The 19,630-nt window shown below is 37.1% G+C and overlaps 2 protein-coding genes across 3 annotated transcripts; one reads left to right on the top strand and one right to left on the bottom strand.

Annotated features, from left to right (window-relative positions):
- Positions 1-330: 330 nt before the first annotated feature.
- On the top strand, positions 331-6,250 carry LOC136226132 (B3 domain-containing protein At5g42700-like). 2 transcript variants are annotated; one of them, XR_010687609.1, is made up of 8 exons: positions 331-599; positions 667-765; positions 2,561-2,592; positions 2,701-2,875; positions 3,953-4,159; positions 4,641-4,866; positions 5,936-6,051; positions 6,154-6,250. XR_010687609.1 is itself a non-coding variant. In XM_066014461.1 (7 exons), exons 1-7 carry the CDS (start codon positions 468-470, stop codon positions 5,953-5,955), a joined length of 891 nt encoding a protein of 296 aa, XP_065870533.1. In that variant the 5' UTR covers positions 331-467; the 3' UTR covers positions 5,956-6,250. The 2 variants fall into 2 exon arrangements, 1 of the variants encoding a protein (XP_065870533.1); XM_066014461.1 differs by having other exon boundaries at positions 5,936-6,250.
- An 845-nt stretch (positions 6,251-7,095) lies between these two features.
- LOC136226131 (uncharacterized) lies at positions 7,096-19,546 on the bottom strand. Its single transcript, XM_066014460.1, has 18 exons — positions 19,320-19,546; positions 17,717-17,890; positions 17,364-17,545; positions 16,595-16,700; positions 15,983-16,059; positions 15,385-15,472; positions 14,736-14,922; positions 14,193-14,319; positions 13,534-13,614; positions 13,312-13,413; positions 13,128-13,223; positions 12,968-13,042; positions 12,531-12,650; positions 12,321-12,449; positions 12,125-12,202; positions 11,024-11,110; positions 7,659-7,745; positions 7,096-7,563 (listed from the first exon to the last, which is right to left on the bottom strand). The coding sequence occupies exons 1-18, from the start codon at positions 19,372-19,374 to the stop codon at positions 7,513-7,515; spliced, it is 1,902 nt and encodes a 633-aa protein (XP_065870532.1). The 5' UTR covers positions 19,375-19,546; the 3' UTR covers positions 7,096-7,512.
- Positions 19,547-19,630: the final 84 nt, after the last annotated feature.

The raw sequence follows: 19,630 nt of genomic DNA, 5'->3' as shown, positions 1-19,630 counted from the left end.
GTGTAATCATATGTTTGTGATCTGTCAATAATGTGTGATAAAATGATACATATTTGAAATATTGATGACAAAATTCATGACTCAAAAAACCATTTGATGAATTATTGATGAATTATTTTTCAAATTTGACCAAACTTATCAATGTTAGGGATGCTCTTCTTCACTGCTAATGCTAGAGATAAAATTACACCAATTCAAAAATGCTAGAGATAAAATTACACCAATTTATATGTTTAAGGAGCCAAAATGGATATTATGCAAAAGAAAAAAGAGCCAAGGACAGGAGCCCGTACTTGACGCAGTATATAGGCGGGCAAAGGCCATTTTTGAATTTCAAAAGGTTCAAACACGGTAACTTTCCACTCTCTTCTCCATTCTTTGCTCTGAATCTGAACGATCTTTTCCATTTCCAGAAGCTCTTCAGCTCCTCATCAGCCCTCTTTTTTCAATCGAAGAAGGAACCAAAAATGGTGGTACGGAAATCTAACTATGAGAACATTCGGGAAAAGAGGTTGGAAGAGAATAAGAAAAGGATGGAAGAGCTTAATCTGAAATCCCTCTCACTCGATCTCCAATCGGCGAGTCCGAAGAAATCTCCGGTGAGTCTTAATGCGTTTTTATGTTTAGATGTTGATCTTAAATTAATGAATCGGTGATAATACGCAGATGAAGCAGGCGAAACCCAGAATTCATCGTGTAAAGGAGTTAGTACCAGTAAGAAGATCCTCTAGGTTTGCAGATAAGCCTACTGTTACCTACAAGGAAGTGAGTATCTCCCTCTCTCTCTCCCTGAATTGATTGTGCATCTGTCCATACTGTAGAATCATTCAAAACCACACAAAAAAACCCGACATTTGGGTTCAGTGTTTTGGTTTTAACTATGTTGCACGGACACTTTTAGTTGGTAGCGTCGTTTTGTGTCTGTGTTTGTTTCCATTTTCGTTTCTAGGTATTCTATGAAGGTTATGTTTTGGAAATAACTTTTCCGGTGTCGGTTTCAGTGTACATGCCCGTTGGTTTTCGGGTCTATAGATGTAGAATCATTCAAAATCACACAAAAAAAAAATCCGACATTTGAGTGTGTTCTTCCTTGTATGATGTTTTTGTTTGTGTTCTGTGTTTATACTCCATACACATACGAGAAATTAAACATCCTTTTATGGGAATGGTTTTAGACCCATCAGATTAAAGGGGTTCTGCTTTTGTGCATAGTTGTTAAAGACACGCCTATGGCTCCCCACGCACATAAGGCACCAAGTCGAGGGCCTTAGCACTCCAAACGTGGGCGCTGTCACTCAAGTGACTGCCAAGGCGTGTGTGGTTATAAGAGGCAGGTGTGTTTCTGATCATAGTTGTTAAAGACGCGCCTAAGACTCCATTTACACAAAGCACTAAGTCGAGCGCCTTAGCACTCCAAACGTGGGCACTGTCACTCATGTGACTGCCAAGGCGTGGTGTGGTTATAAGAGGCAGGTGTGCCATTTCTGATCATAGTTGTTAAAGACGCGCCTAAAGCTCCACACACACACAAGGCACTAAGTCAAGTGCACGTGGGCGCTGTCACTCAGGGGACTACCAAGGCGTGCTGCCGTTATAAGAGTCAGGTGTGTCATTTCTAATCATAGTTGTTAAAAACGCGCCTAAAACTCCACGCACAAGGCACTAAGCCGAGCGCCTTAGTGCTGTCACTCAGGTGACTGCCAAGGCATACTATGGTTATAAGAGGCAGGTGTGCCATTTCTGATTATAGTTGTTATACACGCGCCTAAGGCTCCACACACACACGGCACTAAGTCGAACTCCTTAGCACTTCAAACGTGGGTGCTGTCACTCAGGCGACTGCCAAGGCGTGCTGCAGATAAGAGGCAGGTGTGTCATTTCTAATCATAGTTGTTAAAAACGGCCTAAGACTCCATACACACACAAGGCACTAAGTCGAACGCCTTAGCAGTCCAAACGTGGGCGTTGTCACTCAGGCGACTTTCAAGGTGCGCCTAGTTGTGTTTATAAGAGGCAGGCGTGTCAGATGTCACATTGGTTTTTTTAGGGTTTTAAAAGAATTCAATTGATGTTTAATCTTTACTATTGGATTAGACACATCTAATGTCACAAATACATCTAATTCAAGTGCTATGCCAAAGCATTGACTTTGTAGCTGAGTATGATGAGGATAAAGAGTATCAAATCCTTGAAGAAGAATTTGATGATGTTGGAGATGAGGAGAGCTATAATTGATGAGTTTGCACTGCAGACTTTTGATGAGAAGTACTTATCAGTCAATATAGGATATAATGGAATTTTAGAATACGAGGTTTATATCGCATGTTCGAATTTATGATTAAGAATATTGTTATGAATTAGTATGTATTACGTTTTGATTTGAGATTTTTCTTATATCTCAAATATTATCATTTATTTTTTTTATACATTTTGATTCTTTTAGTGTCCGTTATGTCTTGCGCTAAGGCTCTAGGACCCGTTGCGCCTCTAATAACTATGCTTCTATAAGATGCTGGACTGAAATTGAATGCTTTCTAATTTGTTTAAATATTTCTGGCAGATGGTAATTGAATACATAGACAGACCTAGAAGGTTTGCATTTACTTTTCAGCAACTACAAATTTGAGTATATTTCACTTGATTTGATTGACAATTTAGAATCCATATGTATCTTACACTTGCTATGCAATTCCCTTGCAGAGGCTACAATAGTTATAACAGACATCGAGATCTGCTCAATCGAATCTATGCCTCTGATGAAGTTAGAACACTTGCAATTGATAAAGCAGAAGAACTTCAGTCAGGCTTAGGATCTAAATTCCCAAGTTTTGTGAAACCCATGCTTCAGTCACATGTGACTGGAGGATTTTGGCTAGTAAGCAAAAACTTTTACCAGAACTTCATCCGATTAATCGATTCGAGATTGATCACTGCATACATGTTTTACCTAAATAATAGCTGCCTATAAAGGGCTGTCCGCTCACACTACGCGTCCCCGCTGAGCGAGGGTCCGGGTAGGGGTCCCACCACAAGGGCTTGCTGGGGGCAAGCCTTCCCCTGCCAATTTATTTAGCAAGAGGCCGCTCCTAAGACTCGAAAACTCCAGGAAACTCATGCCAAATGTTTCTTAACACGTTAATTACCCAAAGTATGAAACGTGTATCTCAGTTTTTAAACGGTTTTCTCTACTGATTTGGACTAAAATTCTTAAAATTCAAACTTTCTATTTTGCAATTTCTATTCAGTTTAAGATTAGGAAAATTGAAACTTGTTATTTGAGTTATAATTCTTTCGTTGTATCTTTCAATTTAAAGAACTTGTTTATAATTCTTGTCTTTTGAATCTCATTTGAGCTTGAGCTTGTATTTTTTTCATCTTGTTGTTCGTTCTTTGTTCTCCATAATTTCTGATTTCATCTTCTACTTCTTGTTATTCTGAAAACTCGAATTTTATTTAAGTCTAACTTCTCAATTAAATATTGGATTTTAATTAATTTCTAAGACATGCATGATGTCACTTATCACATATAATTGGATGGGTGGAATAAAAAAATGGAGTGGGTGGTCTCTATATTGATAATGTTGAACAAAATTATTTTTTAATCTTTTAAAATATATTTTTAATATTTACACGTTGTTGCTGTGTGATCAGAGGTCACGGGTTCGAGTCTTAGGAGCGGCCTCTTGCCAATTAAATTGGCAAGGGAAGACTTGCCTCCAATACACCCTTGTGGTGGGACCCCTCCCCGGACCCTCGCTCAGCGGGGACGCGTAATGCGACCGGGCCGCCCTTTTTTTTTTTTTTACACTTTTCACATTTCCGTTTTGTATGTTTTTAACAAATTATGTTTCCTGATGTTTGTTTGATAGACATGGTCATTGACAATTTATTAACTTGAACACTTCTTTCTCTGGGGATTTTAACCATGAATTATCTTAAAACATTTTGACAGGGTCTACCAGTTCAGTTTTGCAAGGATCATCTTCCTTCTCGTGATGAATTTATTACTTTGGAGGATGAGAATGGAGATGAGACTGAGTCAAAATACCTTGCTGCAAAAACTGGTCTGAGTGCAGGGTGGAGAGGCTTTGCTATTGCGCACGAATTAGTTGATGGTGATGCATTGGTATTCCAGTTAGTCAGCCGTACAAAATTCAAGGTCACTCCCTCCATCACAAGTACATATCATTTTTGTTATCGTGTCATAATTGTGTTATATTATCTTATATAGGTTTTTGAACTTTGGAGATGTTTTATCCGCTATTAATCCCTTGAATTTGTCTAAGTTGGTCTATTGATCCTTAAAATTGCTTAGAGCGATAAACACTTCAATTTATCCAAATTTGCACTTAATCTGCCACGTAACACATGAGGGGTTAATCGTGTCACTTTAAAGCAAGTCGAGGAGCTAATGGGAGATCCTTAAAGTTCATGGCGAATTGGTTTTTTGGATTATATTTAAGGGGCTCTGATGTATTAAGTCTATTATCAATATGTTTCATATGATGTATGATATAAATGCATGAAAAATGATAATCGTAACATGTTAGTCGAGTTGTCTTTATAAATCGTGTTATTGTATAAAAATTGAGACTGCTAACACAACACTGAGGTTACATTGACAACCATTGTCTTTTCAGGTGTACATTATAAGGGCTTATGAAGAAAATCCATATGGAAAAGAAGAGAATGAAAACAATGGAAGTGATAACGAAAACAATCAAATGGAAGAAGTTGAGGAGAAAAACTTGGACACAACTAGTCAAAAAAAGGAAGAAGTTGAGGAGAAAAAATTGGACACAACTAGTCAAAAAATGGATGTGGAGGACAAAAACATGGATTCAATTGGCAAAAGAACGCGAGGAAGTAATTTGCTTCCTGCTCTTCAAGGCTTAATTGTTTGCAAGATTTACATTTTAAATTGCATATTCATCCATATAGTTAATCTGAATGGCCTCTCAGAACTATTATGAGTAAATAAAACATGCATATTGGGTTAAAATATATATCCAACTCCTCCAACTTGTATCCGAATGCCTAATGGCCTTTTAAACTTTCAAAAAACAACCTTTTTGTCCACTCAACTTGCTTAAATTGTCATTGGTAACCCCGTATTTTCATGTGACGGTATGACACACTCTACATGGTGTTGGCAGTGTAAGCAAGTCGAGGTGACAAACATTGATTTAAGCAAGTTGAAGTGATTGAAAATTCGTTTCAAAAGTTTGGTGTGTCATTAGGCGTTTGAATGCACCTTTAAAGAGTTAGATATATATTAAACTTATTAGTCAGATTCTACGACGCTAATCGTACCATTCGATTCGATTTAGCTCTATTTTAAACCGGATCTATAGCGTGAATCTAAATTATAGTAGAATCTTACAATTCGCTATTCAAATCATTCTATTTTGAGTCGGATCTTCATCATGGTTCATCAAAAACTTCAACAATAATAGCTAGTAAACCCATTATTCTTTAGTCCGATTGTTATTTATCAAGTTATCAACTCAAATTAGATGCATTCTATCATTGTCAAGCTCATAACAAGTTAAAAAAAATTGTCATACATGATTTCTTTTCTGATATTTTCTACACTAATATGTGATAATATTTTGAGTTCATCGTAGTAAACATTTTATTTCTTATAACGTTATGAATTTGAACTAAATCTCTAATTTGATTCCAGAGTCACGATTCACAAAATGAGAGTTTGAATTCACAAGTCGAATCTCAAATGGACAACTACGGTCATACTACACCCACTTTATCATATCACTTCTTGAGATTGTTAGTTTTAGATGTATCAAACTACAATCCCTTCAGGATTGTTTGATCTTGAACAAATAAATAGAGGAAAAGTATATACTTGAAAACATGAATGAAACAGTGCCCAGAGTACATGTGCTTGACATTTGTTTATTCTTTCTTTTGGTAGGGAAGAGAAGAAGCAATTGACAGCAGAGAAGTTCTAATAGACACAGCTGAACCTTCTGGTTTGGCCTGTGTGGCAATTGTGCTTCAAAAAGGCATCTTGTGAGGCAAAGATTGTAGGTTTGTATTTTCTTTCATGTCTATTTTCTTTCATGTCTCAATTGCTGCCATCAAATTTTGATTGTTGTGTTGTTGTAATCATAACATTACCTGTCTAATTAGGTAGCAGATGGTAGATTCTTGTTGAGTCAAATTTTATGTAGATGAAAGACAATGTTGAAGCTGTATGTTAATGTATCACGGATGTTCTTTTTTCGAATCACAATCTACTGATGTGTTTGTTTATCATATCGTTATCTCTCAAGGATTTTATAACAAGGATCAGGTCCTTTTGAAGACCCCGAAACATTTTTGCAACATGTGTCGTTTTTATGACAAATGACACATGCCCCAAAATGCATGGGATCTTACAAGGACCCGGTCTTTGTAATAATTTCCCCAAAGATCAATGACCATGCTATGAGGGATGTAAACATGATAGGTGAGGATTATATTCCCCGACCTATCGGAGATTCTCCACACCTAAACTTAAATGCGACAATTTTGTCCCTGACCCATGGAAATCCCTCTCCATTTCCTTAAGTTTTTTTTTTAATATACATCAAAACTTTTATTCTATTTTTCTCAGACATTTAACATAGTATAACTACAACAACAACAACAAAGCCTTAGTCCCGAAATGATTCGGGGTCGGCTAACATGAACCATCATATAAAACCGTGAAAATCAAATAGTATAACTATATATATAAAAAAAAAAGGGCGGCCCGATCGTACTACGCGACCCCGCTGAGCGAGGGTCCGGAGAGGGGTCCCACCACAAGGGTGTACTGGGAGCAAGCCTTCCCCTGCCAATTTATTTGGCAAGAGGCCGCTCCTAAGACTCGAACCCACCTCTTGGTCACACGACAATAACTATAAATAATAAAATTAAATTTGAATCAAGTGACAGAGAATTAATTGCGGAATCTGTGAAGATCCTAGGAAACAAAACAATCCCCATCCAGGTCAGGACGGATTCCCAATGGGGATGAGGAATTTCTACCCGGTTTACAGCACTACATGCTAATCTTGTTATCTTGTTTTTTTTTTATCTTTCGCGCTATACCGTTAAAAAATAAATTGATTTATTGGCAACCAAGAATTTCTTAGTTACTATATTACATTCAAGACCTAATATATCCCTAGCTCTCAAGTTGTCCAATATCTATTACCAACCTCTGAATTTCAAAAGGTTACAACTAATCTCCCCAATTTGTTTAATTAAAACAAATAACCCTTCAAATGCCATGTGACAATGCGTGATAGTAAGGAGTTAGTTGCATCGTTTTGAAGTTCAAGGGTTAGTTGTAATTTTTAGACAACTTGGAAGGACTGGGAATGTATTATGCTTACATTTGATATATATGAAAAAAAGGAACAGTTGAAACTAAATTATTTACAAAAAAGCATAATTTTCTTCATTATTATTGAAAAAATGTTTGTATGTTTAATCAACAGCTATGGTGATTTGCAGTAGTGTTCATAGTTTTGCCATTTGATTGCTGAAGGTGGGATCAATACTAACAATGACCTGAAAATTTTACCATAAAAGATTAACCTTTCTGAAATATAGCTAGTAAATGGGCAAAACAGAAGAAATATGGCTGAGAAAATGATGATGCATACCTTGCCTACACTTTTACCCGAATGGAGATGTTCAACAGCATCTGCCACAGATTGGACACCATTAAATCTTGTCGGGTCTATTGAAACCTGTCAAAATCGAAAAAGTACCAAGTTTGTTGGATAAGTAAGCGACCAAATTACTCATTATGATTGTTAGCGCTGTAATGCTTTGTTTGTGAATTCTGTTCATGAACTTTGATCACGAACAACTCGTTAATTCTGTTCATGAACTCTGCTCTTGAACGCCTCAGTAATTATGTTCATAAGCAAGCTCACGAGCAAAACAAGCTGCTTGCGAACATTTTGTTTATTGCTGATTTATTGTGTTCGCGAACGAGCTCACCTAATAGAATAAAGTTTCATGGAAAAAAACTATATAGTTTTACATTTCCCACTTTATTATTATTAAAAAATAATCGAACTAAGATTGCTCACGAGCTTGTAATGAACATTATGATCTACGTTTTTACGAACCTATAACCAAGCTTGCTCGCGCATTTTGTGGCTAAGTTTATCGTCAAACTCGGCTTGTTTATAAATCAAGCCGAACACGATTGAGCTTTTATCGAGCCGCTCATGAGCGCCATGGCTCATTTACAACCATAATGACTGTACATATTGAGCCCCTGACATTGAGCCTTTAATCTTTATACATTTAGCTCAATTGTGATTTCTAAGAGTAAAAATAAACGATCAGTCCTCGAAGTGCAGAAATAGCAACTTTTAGGGGTTTCAGAATGTTTTGTTCTAGGCTTAATACATTTTTGCCCCCTGAACTTGTCCAAAATGGTTGATTGGCCCCCTGAACTTTCAAATTGTCTCGATAGCCCCTTGAGCTTGCATAAAATATAATCAATTAATCACCCGATTGTAAAAAAAGTAAGTTAAATACGGAAGATATGTTGCACGCATCTTAAAAAAGTAAAACGACCAAGATCGGGATATGCGATTACAATATTAGAGAAGAAAATGTTTTATAATTGAATACAACAACAACAACAACAACAACAACAAAGCCTTAGTCCCGAAATGATTCGGGGTCGGCTAACATGAACCATCATATAAAACCGTGAAAATCAAGTCGTGTCAGCGACACAGATTCGCTCTCTCCACTCCGTCCTATCCACTACCATATTTTCCTCAATTCCCAATGAACTCATATCACTCTCGATCACCCTCCTCCAAGTTTGCTTAGGTCTTCCCCTACCCCTCACCACTACATCCCTTTGCCACTCTTCGGTTCTCCTAACCGGCGCATCAAGCGCTCTACGTCTCACATGGCCAAACCACCTTAGTCGGTTTTCTCTCATTTTATTCTCAATAGATGTGACCCCTACTTTTGTCCTAATTATTTCATTACGCACCCGGTCCTTTCTCGTGTGACCACACATCCATCTCAACATACGCATCTCCGCCACCGACATCTTATGGATGTGGCAGTGTTTCACTGCCCAACACTCCGTACCATATAACAATGCTGGTCTAATTGCCGTCCGGTAGAATTTTCCCTTCAATCTATTAGGCATGCCGGGATCACAAAGGAAACCCGTAGCACTCTTCCACTTCGACCAACCAGCTTTAATCCTATGAGCAACATCTCCATCTACTTCTCCATCCGTTTGGATAATAGATCCTAAATACCGGAAGCAATCCGAGGTCTGAACAACTCTCCCATCTAGGGTGATTGTCCCTGCCTCCCTACTCCTACGGCCGCTAAACTTACACTCCAAATATTCTGTCTTACTTCGACTCAACTTAAAGCCTCTAGATTCTAGAGTTTGCCTCCATAGTTCCAACTTCATCTCCACTCCTTCTTTCGTCTCATCAACCAACACAATATCATCTGCAAACAGCATGCACCATGGTATACCATCTTGAAGTGAACTTGTTAGTTCATCCATAACGATGGCAAAAAGAAATGGGCTTAGTGCGGAACCTTGATGCACTCCAATCGTAATAGGAAACTCTTCAGTCTTCCCAACACTAGTACGTACACTCGTGCATACTCCCTCATACATGTCCTTTATGATGTCAATATATTTCCGCGAAATGCCTTTCCTTGTCAAGGCCCACCAAAGTACTTCCCTTGGTACCTTGTCATATGCTTTCTCCAAGTCAATGAAAACCATATGCAAGTCTTTCTTCTTATTTCGATAGTGCTCCATTAATTGTCTCATTAGATGGATGGCTTCCATAGTTGATCTTCCCGGCATAAAGCCAAACTGGTTTTCCGAGATCTTCACCGTCCTCCTTAGCCTTTGTTCAATCACTCGCTCCCAAAGTTTCATAGCGTGACTCATTAATTTGATTCCCCGATAGTTGGCACAATCTTGGACATCGTCTTTGTTCTTATACAAAGGGATTAAGGTACTTTTCCTCCATTCTGATGGCATCTTATTGTTTCTCCAAATTTTGTTGAAGAACGTCGTCAACCATTCGATTCCTCTTTCTCCCAAACATCTCCAAATCTCAATAGGGATGCCATCAGGTCCTACTGCTTTCTTCAACTTCATCTTACTTAATGTCATTTTGACTTCACCCTTTTGAATTCTCCGCAGGCATTCATGATTTATCATATCGTGATGGATACTTATATCTCCAACATCTTGTTGGCGATCTCCATTAAATAAGTCATCAAAATAGGACCTCCATCGTTCCTTGATATCCTTATCTCCAACTAGGACTTTCTGGTCCACATCCTTCACACATTTAACTTTTCCGAGATCTCGCGTCTTCCTATCTCTCATCCGAGCAATTCTATATATGTCTCTTTCCCCTTCTTTCGTATCCAATCTTGTATACAGATCCCGATTCACCTTTGCTCTAGCATCTCGTATGACCTTCTTTACTTCCCTTTTAGCCTCTTTGTATTTTTCGTAGTTCTCGTCACTCCTACATTTCCCCAATAGTTTATAGGATTCTCTCTTACTCTTTACTGCTTGTCGTACTTCTTCTGTCCACCAAGATGTGTCCTTACCCGGTGGCATGCTACCTTTAGATTCCCCTAGAACTTCCTTCGCTACTTCCCTTATACTATGCTCCATCTTATTCCATATCGAATCTATAATTGAATAAGTAAGAAATTCTTTTTTAACATATTTTAATCTATTTTGTGAAGTATGTAATAACATCCTAAGGTACGTGTAATATATTTTCCGCATTTGAATTACTTTTTTACAATCGAATGATCAATTGATTACATTTTACGCAAGTTCAAGGGGCTAACTGAACATTTTATGCAAGTTCAGGGGGCCAATCAACCATTTTGGACAAGTTCAGGGGGCAAATGATGTATTAAGCCTTTATTCTAACAAAAGAACAGAGAATAAAGAAAAGCAATCAATGGAAGAGAGAAAATTACTAACCTTAAGCTTTCCAGTGGAGTAAAGATCAAATAGTTTTGCCAGATGCTGTTGCCATAAGTGAGCATATTGAATCAAGAAGAAACCAGCCTGCAAGGAGGAAAAGTCATAGTTTTGTTGTTAAGAATATCGACTATCGGTTGTCTTCAGGGACGGATTCAGGGGGAGGACGGGTGCTCGAGCATCCAGTGGTCACCGGAAAATGCTGGAAAACTTCATGGAAGTTTTTTACTGGGCTTTAATTTTGTTCTATAAAAGCACCCAAAAAGTATAAATTGAGTAGCCATAGCTCACCAGAGTACCCCGAACACCCCCTGCCAGTGAATCTCGAATCCATCCCTGGTTGTCTTGTATGTTTCTTAGGGCTGTAACCGAGCTGAGCCGAGCCGAGCTTAGCTTTGGCCTGCTCAAGCTCGGCTCGCTATAAAATTAACGAGCTCGAGCCCGAGCTTTGGCTTGCTCAAACTCGGCTCAGCTCATTAGAAAGTAAACAAGTTCGAGCCGAGCTTCAAGCTTGTTTCGAGCCCTCCTTGAATTTTGTTCGTTAAGAAAATTATCTAACAATGAATTGTTTGTGAGTAAATCGTTAATTATATTTATAAAGGTTGCTCGCAAATAGCTCTTTAATTGTGTATATAAACAAGATTACAAACAAAGTTCGTGAATAAATGAACAAGATGCTTACAAATAGTTCGTCTATTACTCATTTATTATGTTTGTGAACGAACTCATCTAATAGCAAATGAAATAAGATTAAGTTTAGATATTTGTGAACTAACACAGAAATATATAGTTTTCTACAAAACTAAAATTTGTTCGTAAATTTTCTAATCGAGCTTTGGCCTGCTCAAGCTTGACTCGTTTAGGAACCGAGCCAATAAATCGCGCTCACGAGCAGCTCGTTTACAAATCGAGCCGAGCTTTAATCGAGCTGACCACCGAGCCGCTTATGAGCAGCTCGGCTCATTTACAGCCCTAATGTTTCCTAGCTTACAGGTCAATGACAGTTGCAGAAAAACGATATATTAATGTCAAAAAAACAGAATGATAAGAGCAATGCAAGAAGCCAAGAACAGCCTAGTAATAGCTTGAACAGGTAAATACCACAGTTTGGCTTTTCGCTAAAATCTTCTCGCAAAGTCCAGTATAATTTGATGGATTCCATCCGTGTTCTCCTTGATACTGAAAAAGAATATCAAAAGCCTATTACTTCATACCGAGTAGCGAGAAACCAAGCATCTTTACGATTTCTCAGAAATAGACTCTTGTAATGAGCAATAGAAGGATAAACTTTAACTACCTGGGAAATCATCCCAATCACAATAAGTCGCCCATGAACGGCTAAAGCACTTAGACACAGGTCAAACATTTTACCACCGACGGATTCATAGATGATGTCAATGCCTTTAGGAAATTCCTTCTTTAGAACCTGGCAGAATGGAAGTCATAATTGTAAATACTCCGAAGAAGTGGAAGGAGCTCAAAATCTAAATTGATACTTGGAAGTTACCGTTTTGATGTCTTCATCTTTATAATCTATCACTCGGTCAACTCCTAATTCTTTCAAGAGATTTGCCTTTTCCTTACCTCCACAGGTTGCTACTACAGTATTTCCAGCCAATTTTGCAAGCTGCGTGTTTGAAAGGTCGAAGGTTTAATCATTTCAAATGTTGAAAGGGAGCTAAAAAAGCAACCAAAACTGTTGCACAGAAACAGACACGGGAAACGTTATTTCTAAAATACAGCCTTCAAACCGAAACAGAAATGGGCACAAAACAGAGAAACGCTATTAAAGAGGCACTTTCGTGCAACATATAATAAAGATTGAGCAAATCATATGGAATATCAATAGACAAACACAATTCCAGCCATTAATGAAGAACATCCAAAATACGAATAACAACTAAAGCGTAGTAAATTCATGCGTTGAAAATGTATGAAAGTTACCTGGACAGCAAATTGTCCGGTGCCTCCCGCAGCAGCAGTGACAAGAACGGTTTGTTTAGATTCCATTTGTCCAGCCTAAAAGTTTCATTTTAGAAAAATATTGTTAGAAGAAACAAATGAAGTGTTTCGATTAATCGAATTAAGAAAATGAAAGCACTACCTTTTCCAGGGCAATGGATGCTGTTAATCCTGAAGTAAGCATGGCAACAACTTCGGGATCTGGTCTTGGCACCGGAAGGACATGTTTTGCAGTGACCTGAATCGTGCAAATTGTCCGTGATTAGGAAACTCATAAAGCAACTCTTTCCATTCGGTGAAAAGAATGCTGTTCCTGGACACTATACCGTGACAAATTCAGCATAACCCCCGTAAATCATAAGAGCAGCAGGGGTTCCAACTTGCAAGTTCCGTACGGATTCCCCCAATGCAGCAATTATCCCTACCGCCTGGAGACAGAGAGAGACGAGAGAGATTTTAGAAATAAACTTGATGATCCGCTTCAAGTCAACAACAGCAGAATGTCAATATGATTGATTGAATAATCACTCTATCCTTTATTTATGTACCTCAAAACCTGCATCAAATGGAAGAAGTGAGGCAATGTCTTTGCCGCCTCCAGCGAAATACCGTCCTGAACTAAAGTTAACCTGCTTGCAATTTCAGAGCAATTCAATATCAAAACACATACTTGTCAAGTCAATAGCTTGTACAACATGATCTAGAAGATCAGGTAAGGATCAAAATGACCCTGAAAGTTGTCAACCAAGATCAATTTAACCGAAATTAAACTTTAGCTATCAACTCAGTCCGTAAGTTGGCAAATTAGCCCAAATACAATAAGTTTTAATACCTAAAATTTGTAAAATTTGGGCTAATTTGTCAAAATTTGCCAACTTAAGGGCTGAGTTGATACCTAAAGTTTAATTTGGACTAAATTGATCATGGATGCCAACTTTTAGGGGCCATTTTGACCTTTAATTCTCTAGAAAATATTAGAGAATTGATTTATATCTAAATATAACATTACATTCTAAGAAACGAGTTTCCAATTTTCTTAAATTGTGACCTGACATGTTTCATACAAGTTTTTGAGAGCTTTGGTTTCTGAAACGTGGCACGCTTTAAAATCAAAGTTTCCATGCAACATAGCTTTTGACGTATATGTAAAGCAAATGCTATTGACAAAATTCAACTGAATGCCTTCAAGGTAGGTCAAGAAACTTACATCACTAGCATTTACACCAGCATATAGTATTTTCACAACAACTTGATGCGGTTGAATGGGTAGTCGCAGCGGTGCACGCACAACGCTGGTAGCATTCCGGAAATTGTGACTCAAGGTATGGACAATTCTGAAGAGAAAAACCACAACAATAAATTCAAATCTATCAGAAACTGTTAAGAAAAGAACTTGCATTTCGGGCTCATTATAATGTAGGCAATTCCAAGATTTATATGTATCCGTTCTGCGGTATTGGATCCCATATTAATAAAGATCATCTGAGTATTATTTACTCTTGTGACCCTTATCTGTTATTTGTTGTTACACTTGAACCTTATATCTCTGATATAAGATCTGTAGTGAACCCCGTGTTTGTAACTACAGATACGGTGATTTGTAACTCTTAGATGGCTTACATCCGGTAGGATAAGCGCCACATGGATCCAACGATTTGCCCCCGTATTTTAATTGATAAGGATTCCAACACCAATGAACAAACATCTCTATTAAAAGAGAACGAGCGGAATTTCAAATAAAATTTCTCACACTTTCTCAAAACTCTGAGGAAGTTGGAGAGCTGGGGCTTTAAATGAAGGCTTCTTTCTGAAAGCTAGCGAAGGCAACACGTATTTTGCTTCTTCTGCAGGAGTGGGCCAATACTCCATACCTCTACGATTCGTGATCCACAGGCAAGAGCCAGCTTTACTCTCGTCAGTAATAAGCTCAAAAGCACCTGAAGATATGCATAGATGGGATTACAAAATTTATTTGCAGAGCCATATGATGAAAAGTGGAGGCAAACAAGAGAGATTTAGTGGCCATTAGTATCGAGCGTTTGTAGAATTCTATGCTTCACGAAAACTTCGATTTTAAAGCTAGCAAAACGTTTTTGGTCATGTTTCCATAATTTAAGAAAATTGGAAACTCGTTTTTTAGAATCTGGAAGCTCGTTTCCTAGGATATAATGTGGTTTAGAAGTATATTAATGCTAATCACATGTTCACTATATCCTTAATATTTTGTAAATCATTTTCTACAAGTTTTCAAAATCAAAAGAAAAATGTTTTACAAATATCGATTCTCGGAGTCCGTATCCATTTCCGTTTCCATATAACATAGGCAAAATTAGTTCCACATATAAGTCGTATGAAGAAAGTGGTTTAGAGTAGCGAAAATTGCTGGTTTTCAATAGTACCTTTGATAACCATTTGCATAGGAAGAAAGCCTCCCATCATATCAACAAATTTACGACTGACTTTGTTCGCCATGTCAGTCTCAACAAACTGCATCCAAAGGATATAGAAATCAATTTTTAAGGAACTGATAATGTCAATACGAACAATAACATTGATTACATATTTGTTCAGTTCTATCAGAACAACAATATTGGAAATTGGTCAGTATATCCAAAACCTTAAGGGGTAAATTACATTCATAGTCCCTGAACTATAGCGCTACAGCTAATAACATTATGTCCTGTAAACTTCATTTCTTGACATAAGAAATCCTTAAACTTTCTATTATTGTAATCCGTTAAAAAATTAACAAAATGATGAGGGTAAAATAGGTATTTGACCATAACCGATGGTGACATGGATAGAGAAAGAATGATGTAGTCAAGCTTGTTCAAGTAATCACTTTGTTGATTTTTTTATGGACTTCTGTAGATTTGGACTTTAGTTACAGTAATGTACAGTTGAAGAGTTTGTGTGGCAAGAAATGAAGTTTAGGGGCCACAATGTTAGTAGTGTTATAGTTCAGGGGTCATGGATATATTTTATCCGTAGTCTTACCTCGGGACAAAGCACATTTATGCGAATTCCTTGGCGTTTGTGCGGAACAAGTGATCTAGTAAACATAACAACACCCCCTGGGGAAAAACAATATAGTTATTTGTAAGTAATGTAAGATTCAAATTTGGCCTATACATTCCTCGCCCCGAAACTTATCCAGAAAAGTCTTATGACCCCTCCAACTTTGAAAACAACCGATTAGCCTCTTGAAGTTGCTTAAACTTAAAATGACATGATTAACCCCCCAAGTTTTGCGTGGCAGAGGAAGTGGAGCACTCATCACTTTAAGCAAGTTTAAGGAATTAATCGATCGTTTTTAAAGTTCGGGAGACAAGGCTTTTATGGCCAACTTGGAGGCCTATGTATGTATTGGGCCTTTTCAAAGGATTCAGATGCTTCAGAAAGTTTATATGCAAAAACTATTATTTCACTAATAAGAACAAGTATGAACGACCAAAGACAATCCGACTGACACGATTATCACTATTCTTGCATTTATATCATAAAATCATATGGAACATATCTATAATACGATTTTGACACAATAACCCGAATTGCCACCCCTAGTGAGCACTGATTCTTCAAATATAAGAGTAAGAAAATACTACACACCTTTGGAAGCAGCGTAGATAGGGTCATTATACATCGGATAAAGACCTGAAGCAGAACCCAAATTTATAATAACTCCAGGCTTTTGTCTAGCTCTCATAGCATTTATCTGTTCAGGAATCGTAAATAATTGTTACTCCATTGAACAAGGAACATAGCTTGACCTCAATAATAAAAGAACGAGAACAACGAAAATATCTAATGGTACTCAGGAACATCTGAAAGCCAAAGGCCAGCAGAAAAGGTTAAATTTCGAAGATTCTGATAAGAATTGATGTATGCAGCATAGTAGCTTCGCAGCTCTTAATGATATTTATCTATGTTGCACAGAAACTCTTCTTCAGCAGCATTTACACGTTTCGTGCCCATTTACATTTCAGCTTCGGTTCCGTTTCCTGGCTATGTTTTGAAGAGTATGTTTTATAAATAATGTTTCCCGGTGTCCGTTTCTGTTTCTGTACAACATAGATATTTATGCATCCAAAGCAGTATCATAATAGAATGTGAGAGTCTAAGATTCTAATTAAAATTTGGACCACCTACTTGTTCAAGTAAAAGTAATTTCAATAGTAATGTTTTAAGCATACAACGAGGTGGGTGCAATCAATTATTGTTCCTGGAGTCCGATTTCATTTCAGTTTCCGTGCAACATAGATATTTATGCATCCAAGCAGTCTCTTAATAGAATGTGTGAGTCTAAGATTCTAATTAAAATTTGGATCACAAACTTGTTCAAGTAAAAGTAATAACAATAGTAATGTTTTAAGCATACAGCGAGGCGGGTGCAATCGATTATTGCAGTCAGGTTCACGTTAAGAGTGCGCCTCCATGTACGAGTGCCATCTGTTTGATCTTTATGGAAGGGTATATCAGTACCAATGCCTGCACTGTTAATGCAGATGTCTAATCCTCCATAGGTTGCTATATGCTTCTCAAAAGCAGCAGCCAAATCACCTGTTCACACAACAAGATGCAGATAGGTACTATAAGCGAACACAATCATTTTGGAACTGGATAAATACGAAAGGGGAACAAATTATCTGACTTTCCAATGATTAAAAACAAACTTTTAACGATTTCCAGAAAATGCAAACAACAAAAGTAATCCTTGTTAGAAAAACTTACTTGTATTTGTCACATCACATCTTATAAACTGAGAAGTTGGAAAATCCAAGCGGGAATGGAACTTAGCGTTCTCTTTCTCAATGAGAGATGCAACTTCCTTCCCCTTTTCTTCTGAGAAATCAACCACGGTCACAAATACTCCCTTCGCTCCAAGAGCTAAACTAAGTGCTTTCCCTACAAAATTAACCGCCACCAAAGTGAAAACAAAGTAAACAATTGTAAAATCATCGTAGTTTGACAAAAATGAATTGGATCGGTTGTTGATTATAGCAAGCCCGAAATGTGGAATAGATTTACGTTGTTTAGCTATTATTGCTTATATCCATCCACGGACATGAAGAACACATAATTCATTAGTAAACAATACATAAATTTCATCATTTACCCAAGTCTCTAACTCTCAAATCTCATGAAACCCGATTACATCTAAAGCTCACATGTATGCATATCCAAAGAACACAAGCTCCGCAACTGTGTACAGGCCTAAAAGTACAATTTTTCTTTTCTAGTACGATTCACTTTAATGATGAAGTTTTAAATTACTATCCTAATTAGAAAAACCAAATTAAACAGTGTTACATACCTCAACAACAACAGTAGTCACATCTTTGTTTAGTAAACCATCAATAGAGCTATAAAGTTATAAACTCATATTGTTTGAGAAAAAGGAATTGGATTGGTCGTTGATTATAACAAGCTTGATATGCGGAATAGAAAATTAGACACGCAATCACAAGAACAAAAGATTTATTTATGTTGTTCATCTATTTTTGTGTACATCCAGGTAGAACACATAATTCATTAGTAAACAGTACGGAAATTTCATTATTTACCCAAGTCTCTAACTCTCAAATCTCATGAAACCTGATTACATCTAAACCTCACACATATGCATATCCCAAGAACACAAGCTCCGTAACTCTGTATAGGCCTTCTTTTCTAGTAAGATTCACTTTAATGATGAAGTTTTCAATTACTATCCTAATCAGAAAACCCACAATTAAATAGTGTGTTAAATACCTCAACAACAACTGTAGTCACATCTTTGTTTAGTAAACCATGAATAGAGTTTGATAAAAACGAATTGGATTAGTTGTTGATTATAACAAGCTTGATATGCGGAAAAGAAAATTAGACATACAATTACAGGAATAAAAGATTTACTTTGCTTAGCTATTTTTGCCTACATCCACCGACACGAAGAACACATAATTCATTAGTAAATAGTAAGGAATTTTCATCATTTACCCAAGTCTCTAACTCTCAAATCTCATGAAACCCGATTACATCTAAAGCTCACACATATACATATCCAAAGAACACAAGCTCAGTAGCTCTGTATAGACCTAAAACTACATTTTTTTTTCTAGTAAGATTCACTTCAAAACTGAAGTTTTCAATTACTATCCTAATCAGAAAAACCCAATCAAATAGTGTCTAATTGCCTCAGTCAAAACACAACTCATTCATATAAGGTACAAAACCAATAAATACCCATTGAAATCAAACAATACATTCACCAATCAATTCCTCCAATCTAATCAAATACCACAAAATTGATTACTGAACAACAATAAGAAGAGCAAAAGTTGTAAGGTTTTACCAATTCCAGATGCAGCACCGGTGACTAAAGCTGATAAACCAGGCTTGATCTCCATAACTCCAAAATCTCTGACCAATTGAGTTTTTTCTTTTCACTTGTTCCGAGGGAGGAAAATGAGAAAGGACAGATGATATATGGTTCGTTTGGAAAGAGAAGGACGTATCATTGACAATGATTCATGTTAATTAAATCTTGTTTCGTCGTTATATGGGTTACAATATCGATGATGATTTAACAATCAATCGGGTAAATTACATCATCGCACTCAACTTCAATCTTTATACCGCCATTCAACTCAGCAATTTTACCTT

Source organism: Euphorbia lathyris, chromosome 4 (assembly GCF_963576675.1).
Source record: "Euphorbia lathyris chromosome 4, ddEupLath1.1, whole genome shotgun sequence".
NCBI lineage: Eukaryota > Viridiplantae > Streptophyta > Magnoliopsida > Malpighiales > Euphorbiaceae > Euphorbia > Euphorbia lathyris.
This window is presented reverse-complemented; position numbering and strand designations above follow the sequence as displayed.